Genomic DNA, 20,090 nt, shown 5'->3' with positions numbered 1-20,090 from the left:
CTGAAATAAAGCCCTTGCGTGTTGGAATCTAGTGGTGTCGGTGTAAATTTTAAGCTTTAGTTGTGGGTGGGTATAATGTCATCAGCACATGTTGAGGGTTGTATTGAATTCTATTTAAATTCTTATACCCTTTATGGTGGAACTTCTGCTTTGCCCCTTCTCTGCCCACTGAAGGTGCTTAACCGCTTCCTGGTTCACAGAGGCCTGGGGCCTATGCACCTATTTGCACAAATCAAAATGCTGTAATGCATAATCATTTGTTTGTGTAGTAGCTGGCCAAAAAAGGCATTTAGATTCAGTGCATTTTATCAAAAACATCACGAGTTGCATGTTCCCAGATCCTATATAGTCAATATAGCTAATTACTCCAACTTCTCACATTCAAAGGGCTTTCTTTAGAACCAGAAGGGCTAAAATGTAATTAAAAAAAAAGATTCTGTGGAATATCTTGTGTAATTGCCCCACCTCCATCTCAGTTGCTCTGGTTCCATCTTAATGAAGGCATCAGCTGAATGTGCAATAAGGATTTTTAAAAGCGAATAAAATATTGGACTATCTTGAGCAATTCACAGTGATGGGTCAGATCCTCGATGTGCATAAATCATTCTGGTTCCATTCATGTTAAGATGAGGGTCTGGCGCAATGTGTAGATCTTTTCTCAGTTATCCCTGAACTCAGTTTGCGTGAGTAACTTAAATCATTCCCTTTAATGTACATTACTGTGCAATTGTCCACATTTAAGTTCATCTGCTGTCCTGCTATTCAGTAACCTAAGGCTCTAACACTACTGTGATGGTTCTCGGGGTACCCAGGAACTGAGAGTCATCTTGTTGCCCTCCTGCCTCCAGCATGAGGGAGACTTGCTTGTGCTTAACTTACTGTCAGCTCCAGGACACCACCACCCTGTTACACACCCATGCACTCTCCTCTGGGCTATGCCAGCCCTTATTTTGCTTTGCAGGTTAACAATAGGTGCACTCCAGTCCTGGAGCCCCTTCAAAGCATTCCCTTGTAGTGTTCAGCCTGTATCCACTGAACACTCATGGAAATATCAGGGCTGCTGTCCCCAAGAGAACAATTTACGCACCAGCTTGTATGATTCAGTTCAGGATCAGCACCTTGTTTAATATCATAAGAACAGCCATACTAGGTCAGACCAATGATCCATCTAGTCCAGTATCCTGTCTCCGACAGTGGCTAGTGCCTGATGCTTTAGAGGAAATGAACAGAACAGGGCAATTATTGAATGATCCATCTCCTGTCATCCAGTCCCAGCTTCTGATAGTCAAAGGATTAGGGACACCTGGAGCACAGGGTTGTGCCCTGATCATTTTGGCTAATAGTCACGGATGAACTTATCCTTCATGAATTTATCTAATTCTTTTTTGAACCCACTTTTGGTTTTGGCCTTCACAACATCCCCTGGCAGCGTGTTCCACAGGTGTTGTGTGTTGTCTGAAGAAGTATTTCCTTCTATTTGTTTTAAACTTGCTGCCTATTAATTTTATTGGGTGACCCCAGTTCTTGTGTTATGTGAAAGGATAAAGAACACTTCCTTATTCACTTTCTCCCAACCAGTAATGATTTTATAGACCTCTATCTTATCCCTCCCCTTATTCATTTCTTTTCTAAGATGAACAGTCCCAGTAATATGAATCTTTCCTCATATGGAAGCTGTTCCATACCCCAATCATTTTTGTTTCCCTTCTCTGTACCTTTTCCAATTCTAATGTATCTTTTTTGAGATGGGGCAACCAGAACTGCACACTGTATTCAAGGTGTGGGTGAACAATGGATTTATATAGTGGTATTCTCATATTTTCTGTTTTATTTATCTATCCCTTTTCTAATGGTTCCTAACAATTTGTTAGCCTTTTTGACTGCCACTGCATACTGAGCAGATATTTTCAGAGTGCTAGCAGTTAATTTAGACTCCATCATTTGTATGTATAGTTGGGATTATTTTTTCTACTGTGCATTACTTTGCACTTATCAACCTTGAATTTCAGACCACACTTACATATATTCACATGTGAAAACACAAATAAAGTTATTACCACAGATTCAACAGTAAAGTAATAGTGAGTAAGGACACTGGAAACAGAAGGTTATGTATAAAATAAAACCATAACATGCTTTCTAGAGACTAAATTTAACTGGTTACTCTATTATCTAAAGAAGTTTATCTCACCCAAAGTCTTTTCTACAGCGTTTCACCCAATATTGGTTGAGATCCAGTTTTCATGTAAACGCACTGCCCGTTTACTTCCTAGATGCAGGATAAGGTGGTGTTGTCTTTGCCTTCTTTTTATATCCCCAAAGTTCATTGTCTGTACTCAGAGACAGGATATCTCCTCCATGGTTTGTTTTTCCTGTGTGCTCTTCCCTGTTGACTTCACATCTCTTTGATAACTTTGTATGTAAATGAGCATCCATTGGGTTAGCTTACAATACTCAATTAACATCTCAACAGAGAGACTGGTGAGTTAAACCATCTTTTGTTTGATAGAAAACCCGTTTCTCCACCTCTGCTGTTATACAGAATTTAAGAATATAGTTTCTGTACATATACATAACTCCTTATGTAGTATGTGTACATACATTTCACAATGGTAGCAATGACCAGTGTGACCCTGGTTTTCATGTAAGGCCTCACATGACATTCTTTGTAGAGAATGTACATACCACAATCAAGATATTCTTACAACTCTCTTGCCAGTTGGAATTAAAGAGTTCACATTCTCAGAGAGATTTCCACAAATATAAAATTAAACATCTGTGTATGTCTTTGCAGAATAAGGACCTAATGTTGTATGATCCTTATGGAATTCACAACCCTCACTAGTTTTGATTAACCTAAATAACTTTGCTTTGCCAACAAGCTTTGCAATTTTAATTCCTTGTTCATTCACACCAAAGTCCAAAGCCTTTTGAAAGTCTAAGTAAGTAAAATGGACCAATTGTTTATTATCTACTGTTTGTTAAAACTTTTTCAAATAATTCTGTTGTCAGAGAGGCACAAAAGTTGTGCTAAATTTGTTTCAGTTGCATCCATTTAAGTGCTTTATAACTCTGTATAAAGTATGGAGGGTCATGCTGTGACAGTCATTCCAGAGGAAAATATAGAAGTATTTTAACAGTTAGTATAAAATTCCCTAACCAAAGAAGTCGCTTGGCTTGTCAGCCTGTGGGAAAGCAACTATGCCCAAAGAAGCTGCATTATTTCAATATAGATATTTAATGATTCCCCAGAGTGGAAGAAATAAAGATTTCTTCCTGACACAAGAAGACAAAGTATTCCCACCAGAAATCAGGGAGATAGAACAAGATTGTTTTATTCACTTGGGATGCAAAAGTCTCCATGTTTTTTTTTCCTGGCCCCTTACATACTATTGAAATGCGGTGTGGATTTATTTTATATTAAGGGAGTGGACTGGGGGAACCTAAAATCTTCAGACTGGATTACATGGAAATTAAAATTTCAAAAGGTATTAATACATGTTCCCTGATGCCGTGTGCAAAAGCAGCTAAAATGATAAATACATAAAATATGAATTAAAATACATGAACACACAGGAAAGTGATTATATTAAAAGCACTTCCAAAAAGAGAGTGCTTTTGAACATGTAAATGGGGAGGAGACAGATGGATGCAGAAGTCCAAGGTTATCAATATCCATGCCTTAGGGAGCACCTCCTAAAGGATTCATCACCTTCTGATTCGAGGCACAAAGGTGAACCCCTAAAATGCATGAAGTATCAGAGCACAGAAATCTATTAGGAGATTTCAGTTTTATTTAGTCTCTCCCTAGTGAGATCTCTAAGATTCAGCAGATTCATCTTAGGATATACCATTTTATAGGCAGCTTGTGTAGAAAATCATAGGCTGCTGGAATATGACCACAGGTGACCATTTAGTGCACAAATGTCCTTTTACATCTCTTCACTGGATGCAAATGGTTGGTGAAACATTGCTAGAAGCACTACTGAGGTCTAGGGTGACCAGACAGCAAGTGTGAAAAATCGGGATAGGGGGTGGGAGGTAATAGGAGCCTATACAAGAAAAAGGTCCAAAAATCGGGACTGTGTTCCAAAAGGGTTAAAAACAGCTAGGAATGAACATTTGTATCCTGCTTGCACTAGGATTTGCAATGGTGTTACTTAACTTGTTCAAACATGTTTAAAAATATTAGTGTAGACAAAATCCAAGAGGCAATTACAGTAGTCATGATTCATGGCCAGAAGGTTATGTATTGTGTCTGCAAGTTCACCACAAATTGCACTGTTGAATGAAAACATTTTTGTACTATATCCAACATGTAGCTTTCCAGGGAAAAGATGTTTCTGAAAATAATGCCAAGTTTCTTAACTTTACTATTTCTGAACATGCCTCTGCAGTAAATGAAAATTCACTCCTTTGTGGGTAGAAATCTTGCCCATAACATATCTATTGAACAACACTATAGATATCTTAGATTCTTTAGACACATGGCACTGTGGTGTTTAGATGTGCTTGTAATTATTAGAACTGGGAGCACTGGCTGTTGGGAGTCTGAAAGCACAGGAAACAGGAAGGAGGGGGGTAGAGTTGAGGAGACTGAGTGAAAGTTACAAAGTGTGCAGCAGCAGCTTGGTAAAAAGGTTTCCACTGTAACAATAAAGTTCTGTTGAAGATTGTTAGTACCTTGCCTGCTTGATACAACAGGCACTTCAATTGCTTGGTGGTGAAATACAAATACAAGATAACTACTGACTGTTTTCTTTTCAATATTATAGGTATAGAACCATAGAAACGTAGGGCTAGAAAGGAACTTGAGAGATCCTCTGTTCAGCCCCCTATGCTGAGACAGGACCAAATATACCTAAACCATGCCCGACAGGTGTTCGTGAAAAAACTCCAGTAAAAAAAGTAAAAACAGCCTCCTCTGGTAACCAGTTCCATGCACAGCTATCTTTATAGCTAGAATATTTTTTCTTAATATGTAACCTAAATTTTCCTTGCTGCAGATTAAGACAATTACTTCTTTTCCTACCTTCAGTGGACATTGAGAACAATTGATCACAATCCTCTTTATAACAGCCCTTAACATATTGAAGACAGTCCTTAGATTCCTCACTTAATTTTCTTTTCTCAAGACTAAATATGCCCAGTGTTTGTAACCTTTTCTTTTACATCTGGATTTCTAAATTTTTAGCATTTTTGTTGCTCTTCTCTGGACCATCTCCATTTTTTCTGCATCTTTTTCCAAGTATGATGTCCAGAACTGGACACAGTACTCCAGCTGAGGTCCTCACCAGTGCGGAGTAAAGCAAAATTAATATGACATTCTTGCTAATACCCCCGACATTGATATTAACCTTTTTCACAACTGCATCACATTGTTGGCTCAAGTTCAATTTGTGATCTACAGTTACCCCCAGATCCTTTTCAGCAGAACTATTGCCTTGTCAGTTATTCCCCATTTTGTAGTTGTACATTTAATTTTTCCTTCCTAAATGTAGTAATTGGCACATGTCTTTACTAAATTTTATCGTATTGATTTCAGGCCAATTCTTCAATTTCTCAAGCTCATTTTGAATTCCAACCCTGTACTTTAAAGTGCTAGCAACCCCTCCCAGCTTGGTGTCAGCTGCAAATGTTATGCATACTCTCCACTCCATTATCCAAGTCATAAATCATAATGTTGATTAGTACTGGACCCAGGACATATCCTTGCAGGACCCCACTAGATATGTCCCTTCAGTTTGACAGCAAACCATTGATAATTACTCTTTGGGGTATATTTTGTCAACCAATTTTGCACTGACCTTATAGTAATTTCATATAGACCACATTTCCCTAGTTTGCTTATGAGAATGTCATGTGGGACAATGTCAAAAGCCTTACAAAAATCAAGATACATCATGTCTACCATTTCCTGCCCCCCATCAACTAAGCCAGTAACCCTGTCAAAGAAGGATATTAGGTTGTTGTGGCATGATTTGTTCTTGACAAATTCAAGTTGGCTATTATTTGTCACTCTATTGTTCTCTTAACCTTGACTTACTTCATGTGTCATTGGTATGGAGAGGCACCCAGAGCCAGTACTATTATATTCTTGGTTATCTTTCTTAAAAACAGGAGGTTTGAAGTGGGTAATAGTTGGAAAACACTGCAGTACCCAGAGAAGCATTCTTGAATTGGACCTCCATATTCTTAAGGATGCTAAATGAGGCATTGCTAGTGCCTGTCAGTAATAGCACCATGGGACAGCCACTGGCTTTGAACAGCCGCAGCTACAAAAAAACAATTTTGTCGGAAATGATGTTCAACTCAGCTCCAACTCAGTTAGGAGCCCTTGGGTTTCATAATACAAAGGCATAGTAAGAACTGCCCAGTCTTTCAATCTATCCCATGAAGTACATCAAACACTTGTCACAGTGATCAGCTGACATAACTATTATTGATAGAAGGGAATCTCAGTTAATCAGTGTGAAGTGGGGTTTTGAGTCCAAGGCTGGCAGTTTTGCCTAGTGACAGTACTCTGGATGGTGAGAGTCAGAGGCCGCCTTGTCTATCGGCAGGGTTCAGCAGCTGTATTCAATGACTGTGTCGTCCAGTGGTGAGAGTCAGTGGCTGGGGGTAGGGAACTCCAAATCTTCCCTTCTCCACTGGGTTCCAACCCAGGGCTGTTCAAAATAATGGTCCAGATACATGGCCTAGGGATGGGTGCCCTTACGCCTGTTCCTTCGATCACTTCCTACTCCTACTTCTGTTCCTTCATCTGCACCACGGGTCTGTCTTGGGGTCCCTCTGGGAGTCCTCTTGTGTCACTCCCTGGAGCATCTTCCCCTCTCTGCAGTGACTGGTCGTCCTTGGCCTCCATGGTTGAAAGGCCTGCAGCAGCTTGACTTGTGAGCCCCAGCGGCTTCTCTGCAGGAGGTTGCAGCACCCAACTGCTCTCCTGCTCAGTCAGCTCAGAGTGAGCTGAGCTGCTCCCTTTTGAGCTCTCCCTGCACTCGGAGCATGCTCAGCAGTGGGTGAGGGTGTGTGTCTTTCTGTGTCTAGAGCAATTCCTTAACCTTTGTGGGCAGGGGCGGCTCTAGGAATTTTGCCGCCCCAAGCATGGCAGGCAGGTCCCGCGGGAGGTCCTCCGAAGCTGCGAGACCAGCGGACCCTCCACAGGCACGCCTGTGGGAGATCCGCCGAAGCCGCGGGACCAACGGATCCTCCGCAGGCAAACCGTGGAGGCAGCCTGCCTGCTGCCCTCGCAGCGCCGGCAGAGCGCCCCCTGCGGCTTGCCACCCCAAGCACGCGCTTGGCGTGCTGGGGCCTGGAGCCGCCCGTGTTTGTGGGGTTGGTATGCCCCGTCAGTCAGATTGTGAACTCCCTGAATGAGGTCATCTGGAGAGTTCCTTGCAGAGACTTTGTTCAAGGGAAAAAAGGATCCCTTGGCCCCAGTTCTTCTGTAAAACATTTTCATAAAGTCTTTAAAAATTACTGTCTTATTTACAACAGATATGGTGGTCCCCAATCAAAGCCACAGGAGAGATTTGCTATAAAAAATTTTTCTTAATGGGAAGCAAGGTGATTTTTCAAAGGACCCTTCTACCACCCTGCCTCGCTGCGGAGAGACAGCCTACTGTAAAATTGCCTTGTTTGAAAGGAAAACAATGGCTTTATAGAGTGATTTATGACTGCATGTTGGATGAAGTAGGTAGTTAAGAAATGGGAAATGCAGTGTCTACATTTTATCTTATTATATAAGCTGTAGATGTACTGTATATAAATCATTTAACTTATTGGAACAAGATTTATAGTGGGAGGAGAGGATTGATCAATTTTTATTTTACTTACAACAATAAGCAAATGATAATGGGAACATAATGTTTAGGCCTCAGAGTGGCATAGATAGGATTAAAGGGTACAGTACTTGGCTAGATTTAGAGTCCTTAAAAGTGAATGACTGAATCAGCATTCTCAGACAAAAGTTGCGGGAAATAAAGTTATATGCTTTCATTCTAAAAAGCTACTTTTGGTATATAATACAATTTTAGAACATTCATACATATTACAGAAACCAGGTTATTTGCATGAAATATGCATGTGAAAAGGTTTGAAGGACTATTTGAAATCCAAACAGTACAGACCAAATTCTGCCTTTAAATTCATCATCGCAACTCCCATGATCGAAATCAATACATCTACATTCAAAGGCAAAATTTGGCAACAGCTTTGTGTTTAAACAACATTCAAAACTGAAGAGGGAATGAGATGTTATGGTTGAAGTCAATTAAACTTGAACTACTGTATCAGGATTAATAATATTTATAGGTAATTATTGTGCCAGGCACTGTACAGACAAGCATGAAGGTTTCTGTCATAAATAGCTCAGAACCTAAATAGCAAACAAATAATATTTTCTAATGTCATGCATCCTTTTCTGTTTTCTAGAGCATCAGGGCTTCAGGCCTGGTTCTTTTGGAAACAATCCTTTTTGGATCACTCCTCCTGTACTTCCCGGTGAGTTATGTTGTTGCTTTTAAACTGCTTTTATTGCTGAACTTTTAAAACGTAAGCAGTTTGGTGATAAATACAGATATCAAAACTATGTACATACTAGGTAAGTTAATACAATTATTTTAATGTACTGTGTGCAGTAAGTGCTCTTAACTTTTTGGTATTTCTGATAATTCCAAGTGCAGGGAATACTATAGAGAGAATATTGCAAATACACTAAATAGTGATATTTTTTAAAAAGCGGGGGAAAACTTTCTAAGGTTGCCTATTGTATGTTCCCAGTTGAACAGAATATCAAAAGCTGGAAACTAGGTCCTCTACTGTACTTAAAAATAACAAAAATGTCAAGTTTGTGTATAAAGAACAAAGACTGAATATATCTAGTGCTTTCTGGAGTTTATTACAAAGCAGGGGAGTTATTTTAATGTTTTATTAAATATCTCTGAAACTGTGTGACATCTGGAATACCTTATGTCTGAGAATATGTGTTATTTATGTAGTGTAAGTGTAGTGTAAATTTAGGAAGATGTGTTATTATTTATATAGTGTAAGTGGGCAAAATATGGAACAATATAGTTCTGGTTGTTTTAGCTGGAATACTTAATGAATCAGTTGAGTTTTCTGGAATTTTTGAAAAGGGAGAACCAAGATATCTTGGTGCAAGTTTGTGGTCATGCAGTCTAAGGTCTAAGGGGTGGATGGAAGAAAGAAGGGTGGAAGTGGACGAAGGGGGAAGAGGATAGGAATCAAGAAGTGATGGAGGAGGAAATAGAATTAGAGACTGCTTTGAATATGGTTATGTTCTAATTTATAGCTTTCCCCAGTGGTCAAATGCTTATATGGCTTTTACAGAGCTCCCGCTCACTAATGAGACCCTGGAAAGCAAAACACCCAGGCGAACATGTAAACAATTTGCAAACATGGAGTACTAAAGGAGGGGAGATAAATGCTATAATAAAGACAAATCCCGCAGGAGTTTGTTTTCTAAATTGTTCAAAATTGTGTTGCTCTTTTAGGTTAAAAGTAAAAAAACGTGTTTGTTAATTGCTAGGATAGTTTTATTTGGAATTTCATCTTTAATTCTGAGGTTGTTAGGAAGAAGATTTCATTTTTTACTGTTTTTGTGTTACTGACATCACCATTAGAAGAAACCAATGAGGAACATGTTAAGGCCAGTCATGCAGTGCTTGGAACAGAAATATAATCATACTTAACACTTAGTTAGTGGTTCACATGTTCAGAGCATTGTACAAATGCTAATTAATTCTCACAATAACCCTCTGAGGTAAATAATTATTACCCCCATTTCACTGGGGACTTGGTCTGTCTTCACTTATGTGAGAGCAGCACCCAGGTGCTAGAGGACAAAATTGAATCCCATATGAGGAAGAGGTGAAATGATGTGCCTAAAATCCCACAGCTAATCAGTGTCAGAGCTGGGATTTTAGAATATCACACCCTTTCTGACTCCCAGCCTGTGCTCATTGCTTTAGAGTTCGTTGCCTCACAGTCTGAATGTCAATGAAACCAGTACTTCTGGTCAAAGATGTAACTACCTTTCCGCTCTCTAACACGCAACCTTATCCTCTCATCTCCTCCTCTCAGTCCATCCGTGTATCCCTCTCTCTCCCTGACAATCCAACCTTTTCCCAGCCTTGTACTCTGACCCCTTATAGACTTGCCCAGGCCTAGATTAAAGGGTAGGCACCAATAAACTTGGGTCTAGGGTCCCTACCACAGTAAGATGGTGAGTTCAGAATCCCTGCTTTAGTTTTAAAACAAAAACAATGTAAGCCTCCGGCCCTCATAGCTATGAAAAGAAGCGTCAAAGTGTGAACTGGGTGTAACTGCTGCAGTTAGGAGTGTTTGAATCTGTAGAGAGCATTCAGCAGAGAAGGAAGGGCAGTCACAAAAGCTGGGTAAGAAGCCATCTGGCCCACCCACCAGACCAGACCATGCCCCTGTTGCTTTTTTCAGGGATGGGGAGGGAAGCCTGCTAATCTTTGGGAACTCTACTGCAGTTTTTGCCACTGCTGTGGGGAGGAAGCCACGGTCATCAGTTCAGAGGGGCAGGACCTCACAGATCCTCAGGGTTTCTGGGGAAGAAGGATGAGTCCCCTGGCTACTGCAGCTGTCGCTTTCTCCAGCCAGGTAGGGGGGATGCACATTGGTGACCTGCTACCCAACTAGAGCAGGAGGCCCTATGATGCAGAGGGCAGCTCCTGAGAAGAGAGTGGGGAGCATGCTTGCTAGGTGGTTGGGGGAGGAAGGAGGCAGAGACACTGCCACAGTTGCCATCAGCCAAAGGGAGGTTAGACCCAGCTACTACCATCTCAAGCAGGAGGTTGGGCCAAAGTATAAGGGGTGAGGCCATAGCAGAGAGTTCTCCTGTGAGATATGCCTAAAGCCCTAGCTTGGCTTAATTCATCCCTGATCTTGCTGTGGCTCCCATCTGCTCACCCTAGTCTTTCCCCAGCCTTTTGTCTTGATCCCAGATCTTCTCCAAGAACCTTGTGTCCTGTTGATTTTTGCACCTCTAGGAATGAAGCCACACTGGCTACGAAAGCTCCAACTAGTACAAAATACAGCAGACAATGTGTATAGTCACACAGGTTGCCATGAGTACATTGCCGCCGTGCTCTGCTCTCTGCACCAGCTCTGCATTGAACAGAGTCAAGTTCAAAGTCTGTCCAGATTTTCTGTGCCCTCTATGGGACTGTACCTGGTTCCTGACGGGTTGTTTCTCCCTTTACAACAATGAGCTCCCATGATAGCTACGTTCCACCTGACAATGAAACTCTCAACCAGTGCGGGAGGCTTGTGAGATGGTGCTTTGAATGGAACTGGTCCTAGACTAAGGAACCCACTCTCATAATGTATAAGAATGACCACTACTCACTCACTCTGTTTAGAGCTAAATGCAAAACTCATGCTCAAGCTTCCTCTCTGCAATAGTTTTATGCTCCCATATACTCTCTGGTGGGGCTCTCTTTCTCCCTCACATACACAACTGTGCTCTAATCAAGCTATTACTCCTACAAGCTGGGACAAATGAGAGAAAGATTGTTGTTTCTATTTTTAAATAAATGGGAAGGGGCTTAGATACCATGGTAATGGGGGCCGTCGTTGAGCCTAGACAGATAAATTAACCATTGTTTCACCAGCTTTAAGAACATACTTCTGTAAGCTTATGGTAGAATTCTGCTATGAAACCTTCTTAAATAGGGAGAGACTGCCATTATGGGATGTGTGGATTCTTGAAGTGTGAATTAATGAGGTTCTACTGTACATACACCATATCCAAGCCTGTACTCGCATGAACCTTTAAGGAACACATAGCTGAATAAAAGATCAGGTGTGGGCTATAAAATGAGTGAATAACTTGTACCCAGTTAGCACTCATACACATTTTAATTCATGCCAGATAGGTAGGGTGTGAGATATTGATTGTCACATCAGACCTAATTCACATATGTGCAGCTGCTGTTCTTCAACTCTTTTTCTGTTACTTTGGATTTTTATTTGTTTATTTATAAAGGTCTAGGAATGTTTTTGTAATTCTGTGAATCAGAACAAATTGTTTAAAGAATTAATAGATCTGGGGAAAATGCACTTAAAACATTGAAACAGGTGCAGAATTGTTTTGATTTCATAATTAAAAGACTGCAGTGATCATTGTTCTTCCATTTATATGGCAAATGGATATTTTGTAGCATGACAATTAGTGAAAAGCTCAGCTTCCACTTTTAGACTTCCTGCCTAATAGGTTAAATTTATTTATCAGACTTTTTACTGCTTATTTAGTACATCACCATACTGTGCTCAACCAGCTCCATGCAGCTCTCCCTCTCTACTACATCTAAGGAAAATCAGGATTCAGACTCTGGGGTGGGGCTGGGAATGAGGGATTTGGGGTTCAGGAGGGTGCTCTGGGCTTGGATCAAGGGGTTTGGAGGGAGGGAGGGGGATCAGGGCTGGGGGTTGGGGCATGAGAGGAGGTTAGGGGTGCAGGCTCAGGGTGGCGCTTACCTCAGGCAGCTCGTGGAAGCAGCGACATGTCCCCCTTCTGGCTCCTATGTGTAGCAGCAGTCAGGGGGCTCTGCACGCAGCCTTTGTCCCAAGCGCCACCCCCGCAGCTCCCATTGGCCAGGAACCACGGCCAATGGGAGCTGTGGTGGTGACACCAGCAGATGGGGCAGCACACAGAGCCACCTGGCCACACCTTCATGTAGGAGCCAGAGAAGGGACATGCTAGCTGCTTCCCAGGAGCCACGCGGCACGGAGGCTAGCAGGGAGCCACCAACTGGACAGTCAGTGGCCCATGCAGTGCTGACTGGAGCCACCAGGATTCCTTTTTGACCGGGTGTTCCAGTCGAAAACGAGACATCAGGTCATCCTAGCCAAGATGCAGTTGGGAAGCAGAGGCTGGAGTCAGAGCCAAGGGTGGCAAGGATGCAGAAGAGAAGGAACTGGAGTGGACACCGGAGCAGGTTGGGCAGGAGCAGGCCAAGGCTGGATAGGAGCAAGAGCAGGCACAGGAAGCAGGATCAAGCACAGCTGCGGCATGGAACACATTGGGAAGCCAGTGAGCTCTTGCTGCTGTTGGGTCAAGGAGGGCTGCTCCACCCAGCAGGAAGTGAAGTCAATCAGGCAGGATCAGCTATGCCCAGTGTGTTGCTAGAAGACTGACCCTGCTGCAGCTGGCTCCCTAAAAATTAGTAAGTGTGAAGTACTTTGTGTCATTGCACCTTTGGTGTTTCTTCTAGAACAGGGTCTTTACACTTACTTGGGTTATGGCAACTCAGACCTTCACAGATCTAGCAGAAGGGGATGATTTAAATGGCATGCATGATGCTCCTCTATGTTTGCAGAGGTGGATGTATACACAGAGGTGTGTATTCCCCACACTGCTGCTGTGGGTGTGTAGGCCCTTTAGAGAGATGTTTGTAGAAGATTATAATTTAGAGATGCTCCCTCATAAGGGATGTAGCAGTTTGGAGATGTGCCCTGAAAGCGGGGGTTGGGAACACTGCATGGCTGTGTGCAGCAGTTCACCAGAGATGCTCTCCAGTTTGTTTTATTAAAGTTTTATTCCTTTCTCATTCACTGGTTTGTTGTTTAATGGAACCCAAAATTGTTACAGGCCCTTCACACTTTGAATGTTCACAATAGGCATCAGAGACTCTGTATTTTCTACAGTCCTGGATCCAACATCAGAGCAGCAGACTGCTCCTCGGAAGTCTTCAGTTGCCTTCAGTAAAAAGCCAGGCAAGGCAGGGATGACCCTTGCACCAAAGGACATTGGGCCAGACAGATTTTGGTCCAAAGCTATAGTGCCTTAGGCCCAGATTTTAAAAGGAATTTAGGCTTTGGTTGCACCACCTCTGTGAATCAGGAGCCTAGTTATTTTCAAAAGGAATTTAGGCACTTAGGTGATAAAATCCCATTGACAGTTGTTGGGATTTAGGCTCCAAAGTGCCCAAATTCCTTTGGGAAATGATATCGAGGCTCCTAAATCAGTTAGGTGGCAGAACAGTAAACATAGCAAACCTAAATACCTTTTAAAAATCTTAGTATTCAATTAGCATAGAGGCCTTGTTGGCCGTGGGAACATCTGCTCCAAAAGATGACCCTTTAGTTGGATGAGATTTGGTTCTGAGGCCAATTATGGCCTCTAGGTATTTGTTGCTTGCTGACCTTTTATCTGTACAAAGAGATTCTTAGCTACCCAAGAAACCAGGTACTAAAACGGGCACCTACCTGTGAGTACATGTTATAGGCTACATGTGAACTAAAGACCTTTGTTCCACTGGAACAAGCCAATGCAGATATTCTCTAAGTGCCAGGAACTTGTTCAACTCTGAAGATCTTGGTAGTGCAGTATGAGGCTGTTGGTGTACAGCTCTCTTTGGCACTGGTTTCTAATCCTTGATCAGGTTCCCATCTTGAGGATGCTTCAGTAATGGAATCAGCTGCCCTCAAACACAAGGGCAAGTAAAAAGAAGCAGCGATGAGGCTTTGGTGCTAGAGTTATTGGCGCCATCCCAGAAGAGAAGAAATTGCACTGGGAGTCCACTGACAGGGAGGCTGGTGTCTGCTCTGGCACTATCTGTGTTAAGGGCTCCTATGACCTTTCCCACGTTCCTGATCCCCAAAGTGTATATCAGCCCTTGTATGTACCTAGCCAGTTTTGGGGGCAGTACAGATAATCAGCAAAATAATCAAAGCTGAATAACGTGATGGTGTCACTTCTGAGGTAAGTCAAGAAACCACATCTAAACTCAATCCAGGAAGTATCCTCAGCAACGGCAGTCATATATGCCAGTTCATGTGGTTAGAAAAAATTATGTCCTTTGTTCTGCCTTTCCTGGAGTATTGGGTGCAGTACTACTTTTAAAAATCCACTAATTTTTGATTAATGATATTTGGAATACCAGAAAAGTAAATTGTATGATGTAACAGTTCTTCATGGTTTCACTGGCACCAATACAAAAATAGAATATATTAATTAGAGAGGAAGTTTAAAGGAGTTCCCATGGTCCTACAGTATGACTGTGCAAATCTTGATTGGAGCAAATTAGAAAATCTTCAATTAGTCATCAGTTTTGTCTGTGTATGTGACAAGGTTGGGATTTGGAAACCCTGAAGGTCAGGACTTCTGGCACAAACAATTCCAAGGGGAAAAAAAGTTGGGTAAAATTCAATATGAAGGATGTTTTGTCAGGATAGGAGCATGCAAAGTATATATTAAAAAAAGTCAAACTGTTTATAGTTATTTGAATTGTGAACTACGTAATGCTGTCAGGACATGTTGTGTGATTTTAAGATGGCACTTGCTAGATTTGTCAGTGAGACTGGAGATGCTTGTGTTATGTATTTCCATTATTTCGTGTTAATTAGTCCCACAAGTTTTTCTTAAGTGAATGGACATTTGTGATTGTGAAGGTCACTGTGGTACCAAGACCAAAAAAACATTCCATTCATTTGTAGGTCTAGGAGTAAAGTGTGGAATTCTGGCATTTGATTGTCACAGTTCAGGGAAACTGCATTTGTATTTCCCCTCTATAGGCCAGCAACAGCACCCACTCTAGGCTTCCGGCTTCCCAGCCGTTGCCTCTCTTGGGTGGAGAGACATCTCTCTCTCCCTTCTGACTAGGGTATTATTTCCAGGCGGAACAGTTCTCTGTCTATACTATGACCTCCTCAGCAAAAGACAGTCTGCCTAATCAGGCCTGCTTCATTTCTCTCCTCAGAGATGGCGAACAGTGTAATTGCCACAGTTATCACACAGTCCTTTATGAGCAAGGACATTTATTAAGGTGAAAGCATTACAGAGAAAACATATTAAAACAGTAAAAGAACGTACACACATACTAATAAGCTTACCAGATATCATCCCCTCACTCCAACAAGGGCTGAGCCACACATGTTTATACCCCTCACAGGTTTTTTCCTGTGGTCACCAGTTCATAACAGCTTCAGCTCAGAACCAGCCCCCTTATGGCTCTGTAAATCGCCTTTTATCCTGTTTGGGTCTTTGAAACCACCATGAATAGGTAATCAGTCAGACAAAGATCCCCCCCTCAGGATGAAGCTTCAAAAGGCTGAGTTCTTGCTTAACCAGATGAGGTTCATTTTCATACACCTCCTAGAACCCTAGAAATTTCTTGGGAAATACAGTTAATTTTTAAAAATTCATTCTTGTCTTAATCCATTGTTAATAGATTCCTTTGAAGCTCACAACACTTTCCAAGGTTTTTATTAGTCAGATGTCCTAGACAAGTTAAATACAATCGCATTTTTAATACAATGAGCTCCTAAAATACGTTAACTTAATTCAATAAGGTTGTCCAGGATATTGCAGGAAATTCCTATAACTGTCACCATGATTCCCTGTACTAACTTCCCATTTTAAAAAAAAATCAATTTGGAAGGTCACATGCCTGTAGGTGTAAGAAATCTCTATGCTCACCAGTAGCCAATTGTGTGTATGTGTGTACAGAGGGAAGGGGAGGAAGACAGCAATGTTAAATTGTGTGGAATTAATGACCAATGAATTGATCCAACTGCATTGTTAGGTTTTCACTGGACTTTTGATTTTAAGCCACACTCTTAGACTGTTGGTCTGGAGGGATACATGGGGTTCAGTCTTGCACTCAGAAGTGAAAGTAAGCCGGTACGGTCCAGTACTGTGTACTGGGAAAAAGTGGCTGCTGGTATACAGCCGACCGTACCGGCGGGGCTGCTGATGGGGGCGGGGGGGGGGAAAAAGGGGCAGTTCCCCCAGGGCCTGGTGATTTAAAAGGGCCAGGGACTCCTAGCAGCGGCTGGAGCCCCAGGTCCTTTAAATCGCTGCTGGAGCCCTGGGGCTCCTGGCCGCCGCTACCCTGGGGCTCTGGCGGCTATTGAAAGGGCCCAGGGCTTCCAGCGGCCGCTACCGCACCAGCGGCCAGCGCCCCGAACCCTTTCAGTCGCTGCCAGAGCCCTGGGAGGTGCGGGCCAGACAGCACTGAAGGGCTGGCTGAGAGAGTCTTGCTGCAGCCCCGCCCCTTCCACCCGAGGCCACACCCCTTCTGGGGGGGCCAGAACTGCCCCCTCTACCTTGCCCAGGACCTCGGCCGCCCTGTGTACCGATAAATCCTTTTAAGTTAATTTCACCTCTGCTTGCAGTCCCTAATCCAGTGAAACTAATCATGTGATGAAGGGCTGCCACAATAGTCCTTAAGGGCCTAGTTCTTTACTCATGTGAGCAATTCTGCTGAAGTCATGCACATGAATAAAATTACTCGCATGTGTAACTGTTTTCAGGCCCTAAATTAGTTTTTCCTTAAATGCTTTTGTATAAAAAGTACAACCTGAAAAGTTATAGTATCTCCTCCTAAAAGTGAGAGTAAAATATTTAATTAGAGGGTTTTGTTTTGTTTTTTAAAAAGTTCACTGTTTAAGGTGAGTTATTAAAAGAAGACAGCACTGGAAGTAAAGAGCGGATATGCACAGTGTAAGCAGTAACACATGCACAAGTTACAGATGTGATGTTTTTTGAAGAATAAATATCTTGGAAATTTGACTTCTGATCACAGAAGGTGTTGACGTGCAAGTGATCAAAGGGCTGGGATGTGGGTGAATTCACAGTGCACCTTTTCCAAGAAAACACATTTATGGCTGGGAATAGATTGTTACACATTTTATTGCTGAAAGGTTCTTCTACACAGTTCTTTTTATTAACTTTGTGGATCTCATTAAGACATGGAAATGTGAGCTGTTGTCCTATTCTCTTTATGGCAGAGATAAAAGTCAGATAGAAGCAACAGCAATAGCCTTCTTGGACTCACCTAGTATAAATAGATCAAATTTAGCATTCTTCAGATGAACTGTGATTGTATAAGCAGTATTTAGTTCATGGAGTTTTCAGTTTTTATTACAGAAGCTTTAACTTACACAAAAATCAGTAAAAAGAAAAAGCAGTGTGCAGGAGGTCAGACCACATGATCATGATGGTCCTTTTTGGCCCTAAAGTCTGAGTGTATATTGGTAAAAATACTAATGTGATAGGGCACTCAAAAAATATGCTGTTTATTCAGGGATCAAGATTTTTCTGTATTATAGATAGAACTGGAGTGAATAATTGTTTGTTTAGTTCAAAGGCTGAATTTATTATTTTCCAGAAAACTTTCACTCAGCTCTAATTATAGAGAAGGTGTAGAATTGAACTACACCTGAAACATTTTGGTGTATATCCGAATGCTCTTAGAGGTGAATATGTTGAATAACATGCAGCTTCTACAGTTTTACCTGATATGAAAATAATAAAAACTGTAAGCAAATTTGAAAGTCTTATCAATAAAGCACAATTATTGATCCCCAAGACTTATAGTGAGAGGTTATCAGTTTTTGAGAGAGAAGTTCCATTCATTCTGTTCCACTTCAAAAAAAAATCCATCTATCCACCTGTATTTCAATGTAGTTAAAGGTGTATTTATATTTTTCCCCACCAAATGTCCCTACTTATTGTTTATAACTTTAACTTCCATACATGAGACCCAAGGAGAGTCCTGGAATCTGTAGATAAAAGAAAGGTCTGGGACAGTTTTAAAACTCATAATGTATTACGCTATCTTGATCAGATCGATAGTAATTTCAGCTGTTGTCTAGTTATTTAGCTTAGGGTTGTTAGTGATCTGCATCAATAAGTGTCTGAAGCAAAACAATAAAAGTGGAGGCATCCTATGCCAGAGGGAACTGTTAGAATCAGGCACTAGGATGCTATCACCAAGCTTTTTATTCACATTATTAAATACAGATTTGAACCCAGATTATCAGAGGCAAATGGCTAATATGGTAATTCACTTTGCCACAGAGCAAGAGATTTACATTTTAAAGGTAAGACATTGATGTGTGGAACTAGATAATGAAACCTGGTATTACACCCTAGCGGCCAGGTATTAATGAATTTCCACCTCACTTGACAGAAAGCTTGGAATAAGAATAAAGGAGGGTCAGAAAAGTCGAATTAAACTGAAAGATGGAGCCTGCTTTGAAAAGCCTGTACACTGTTGTGTATAATGAATATCTGACACGCAATCTTTTCCTTCCTCAGCACCCTCCACATATGACTGTATTAGAAGTATGTTGTAACAATCTATTTGTTGTAAGAACAGTGTACTGTACAGAGCAATTGTCGTGGTTGACTCCAGTAGAAATTAGAGATGCAACATATTACAATATATGATGAGAAAAATCAATGCTAATATCTTCTCCGTTGGGGAACTTTCTTACAGCAAAGATCAGGCTGGCCATTGTCAGTATTGGTCTATGTGCTTAAAATCCAGAAGCTACAAAGCGTGGTGTGTTAGCCATTGCTAATGCCAGTGGCTAGAGCTGAAATTTGACATCACAGCGTTCACTATGCAAGCAAAATGACTTTGATAAGTAGCATAAAGTCTTCTGTCTAGAACTTCATAAAGAGTTATGAGAACACTGTTTTTAAAAATGGAAAGTTTTATTATATTTTAAATTTTCCCCATGATACCTTTCTGTGGTGTGGGATGCTCCAGATTTAAACTAATGCTTCTCATTAAATCCCAAGGTCAATAGCAACCTACTTGAAATAAGATCAGGTGCAGTACTATAAGTATCTTCACATACAGTACTTGTGAGTAGTTGGGTAGAGAATAAGTTCTGGGACTCCAGAGAACAGTCCAATCTATGGACTCACAAAGTAACTTGTTACTTATGGAGAAGAACTGGCAAGAAAACGAACTATCCAGAACCTTCTGAAAGTGTAAACAAGTTTAATTTTTAAAATAGAGGATGCAGTATAAAATTTCTGAAACCATCTGTAAGCCACAGTGTTCTATTTTGTGGATATGAATATGGATAGCAAAATTACCCCACCTCAAATGTGTGTTAGTTTGAAATACTGGTCTAATTTTGTAAATCAATGACAGGAGTTGGTAGAACTAGTCAATAATTAAAATGTCTACTTTTGTTGGCTACTGAAAGGCAATAAGAATATGTTGAAACTCCTCTCAGTTCTGGGCTTCTCCTCCTCCTCTTGTTATGGACCCAGTGGGTTCTCACAGTAGGAGTGT

At 41.4% G+C, this 20,090-nt stretch overlaps 1 protein-coding gene across 1 annotated transcript in view; it reads left to right on the top strand.

Annotated features, from left to right (window-relative positions):
• GPR158 (G protein-coupled receptor 158) overlaps positions 1 to 20,090 on the top strand; it is a 317,370-nt gene that overhangs the window by 191,731 nt on the left and 105,549 nt on the right. Inside the window, exon 5 of the mRNA XM_039521128.1 lies at positions 8,434 to 8,502. Within this exon, the coding sequence (XP_039377062.1) occupies positions 8,434 to 8,502 (69 nt within the window). The remainder of the gene's footprint in view (positions 1 to 8,433; positions 8,503 to 20,090) is intronic.

The sequence above is a fragment of the Mauremys reevesii genome, linkage group 2, assembly GCF_016161935.1.
Source record: "Mauremys reevesii isolate NIE-2019 linkage group 2, ASM1616193v1, whole genome shotgun sequence".
Lineage (NCBI taxonomy): Eukaryota > Metazoa > Chordata > Testudines > Geoemydidae > Mauremys > Mauremys reevesii.
This window is presented reverse-complemented; position numbering and strand designations above follow the sequence as displayed.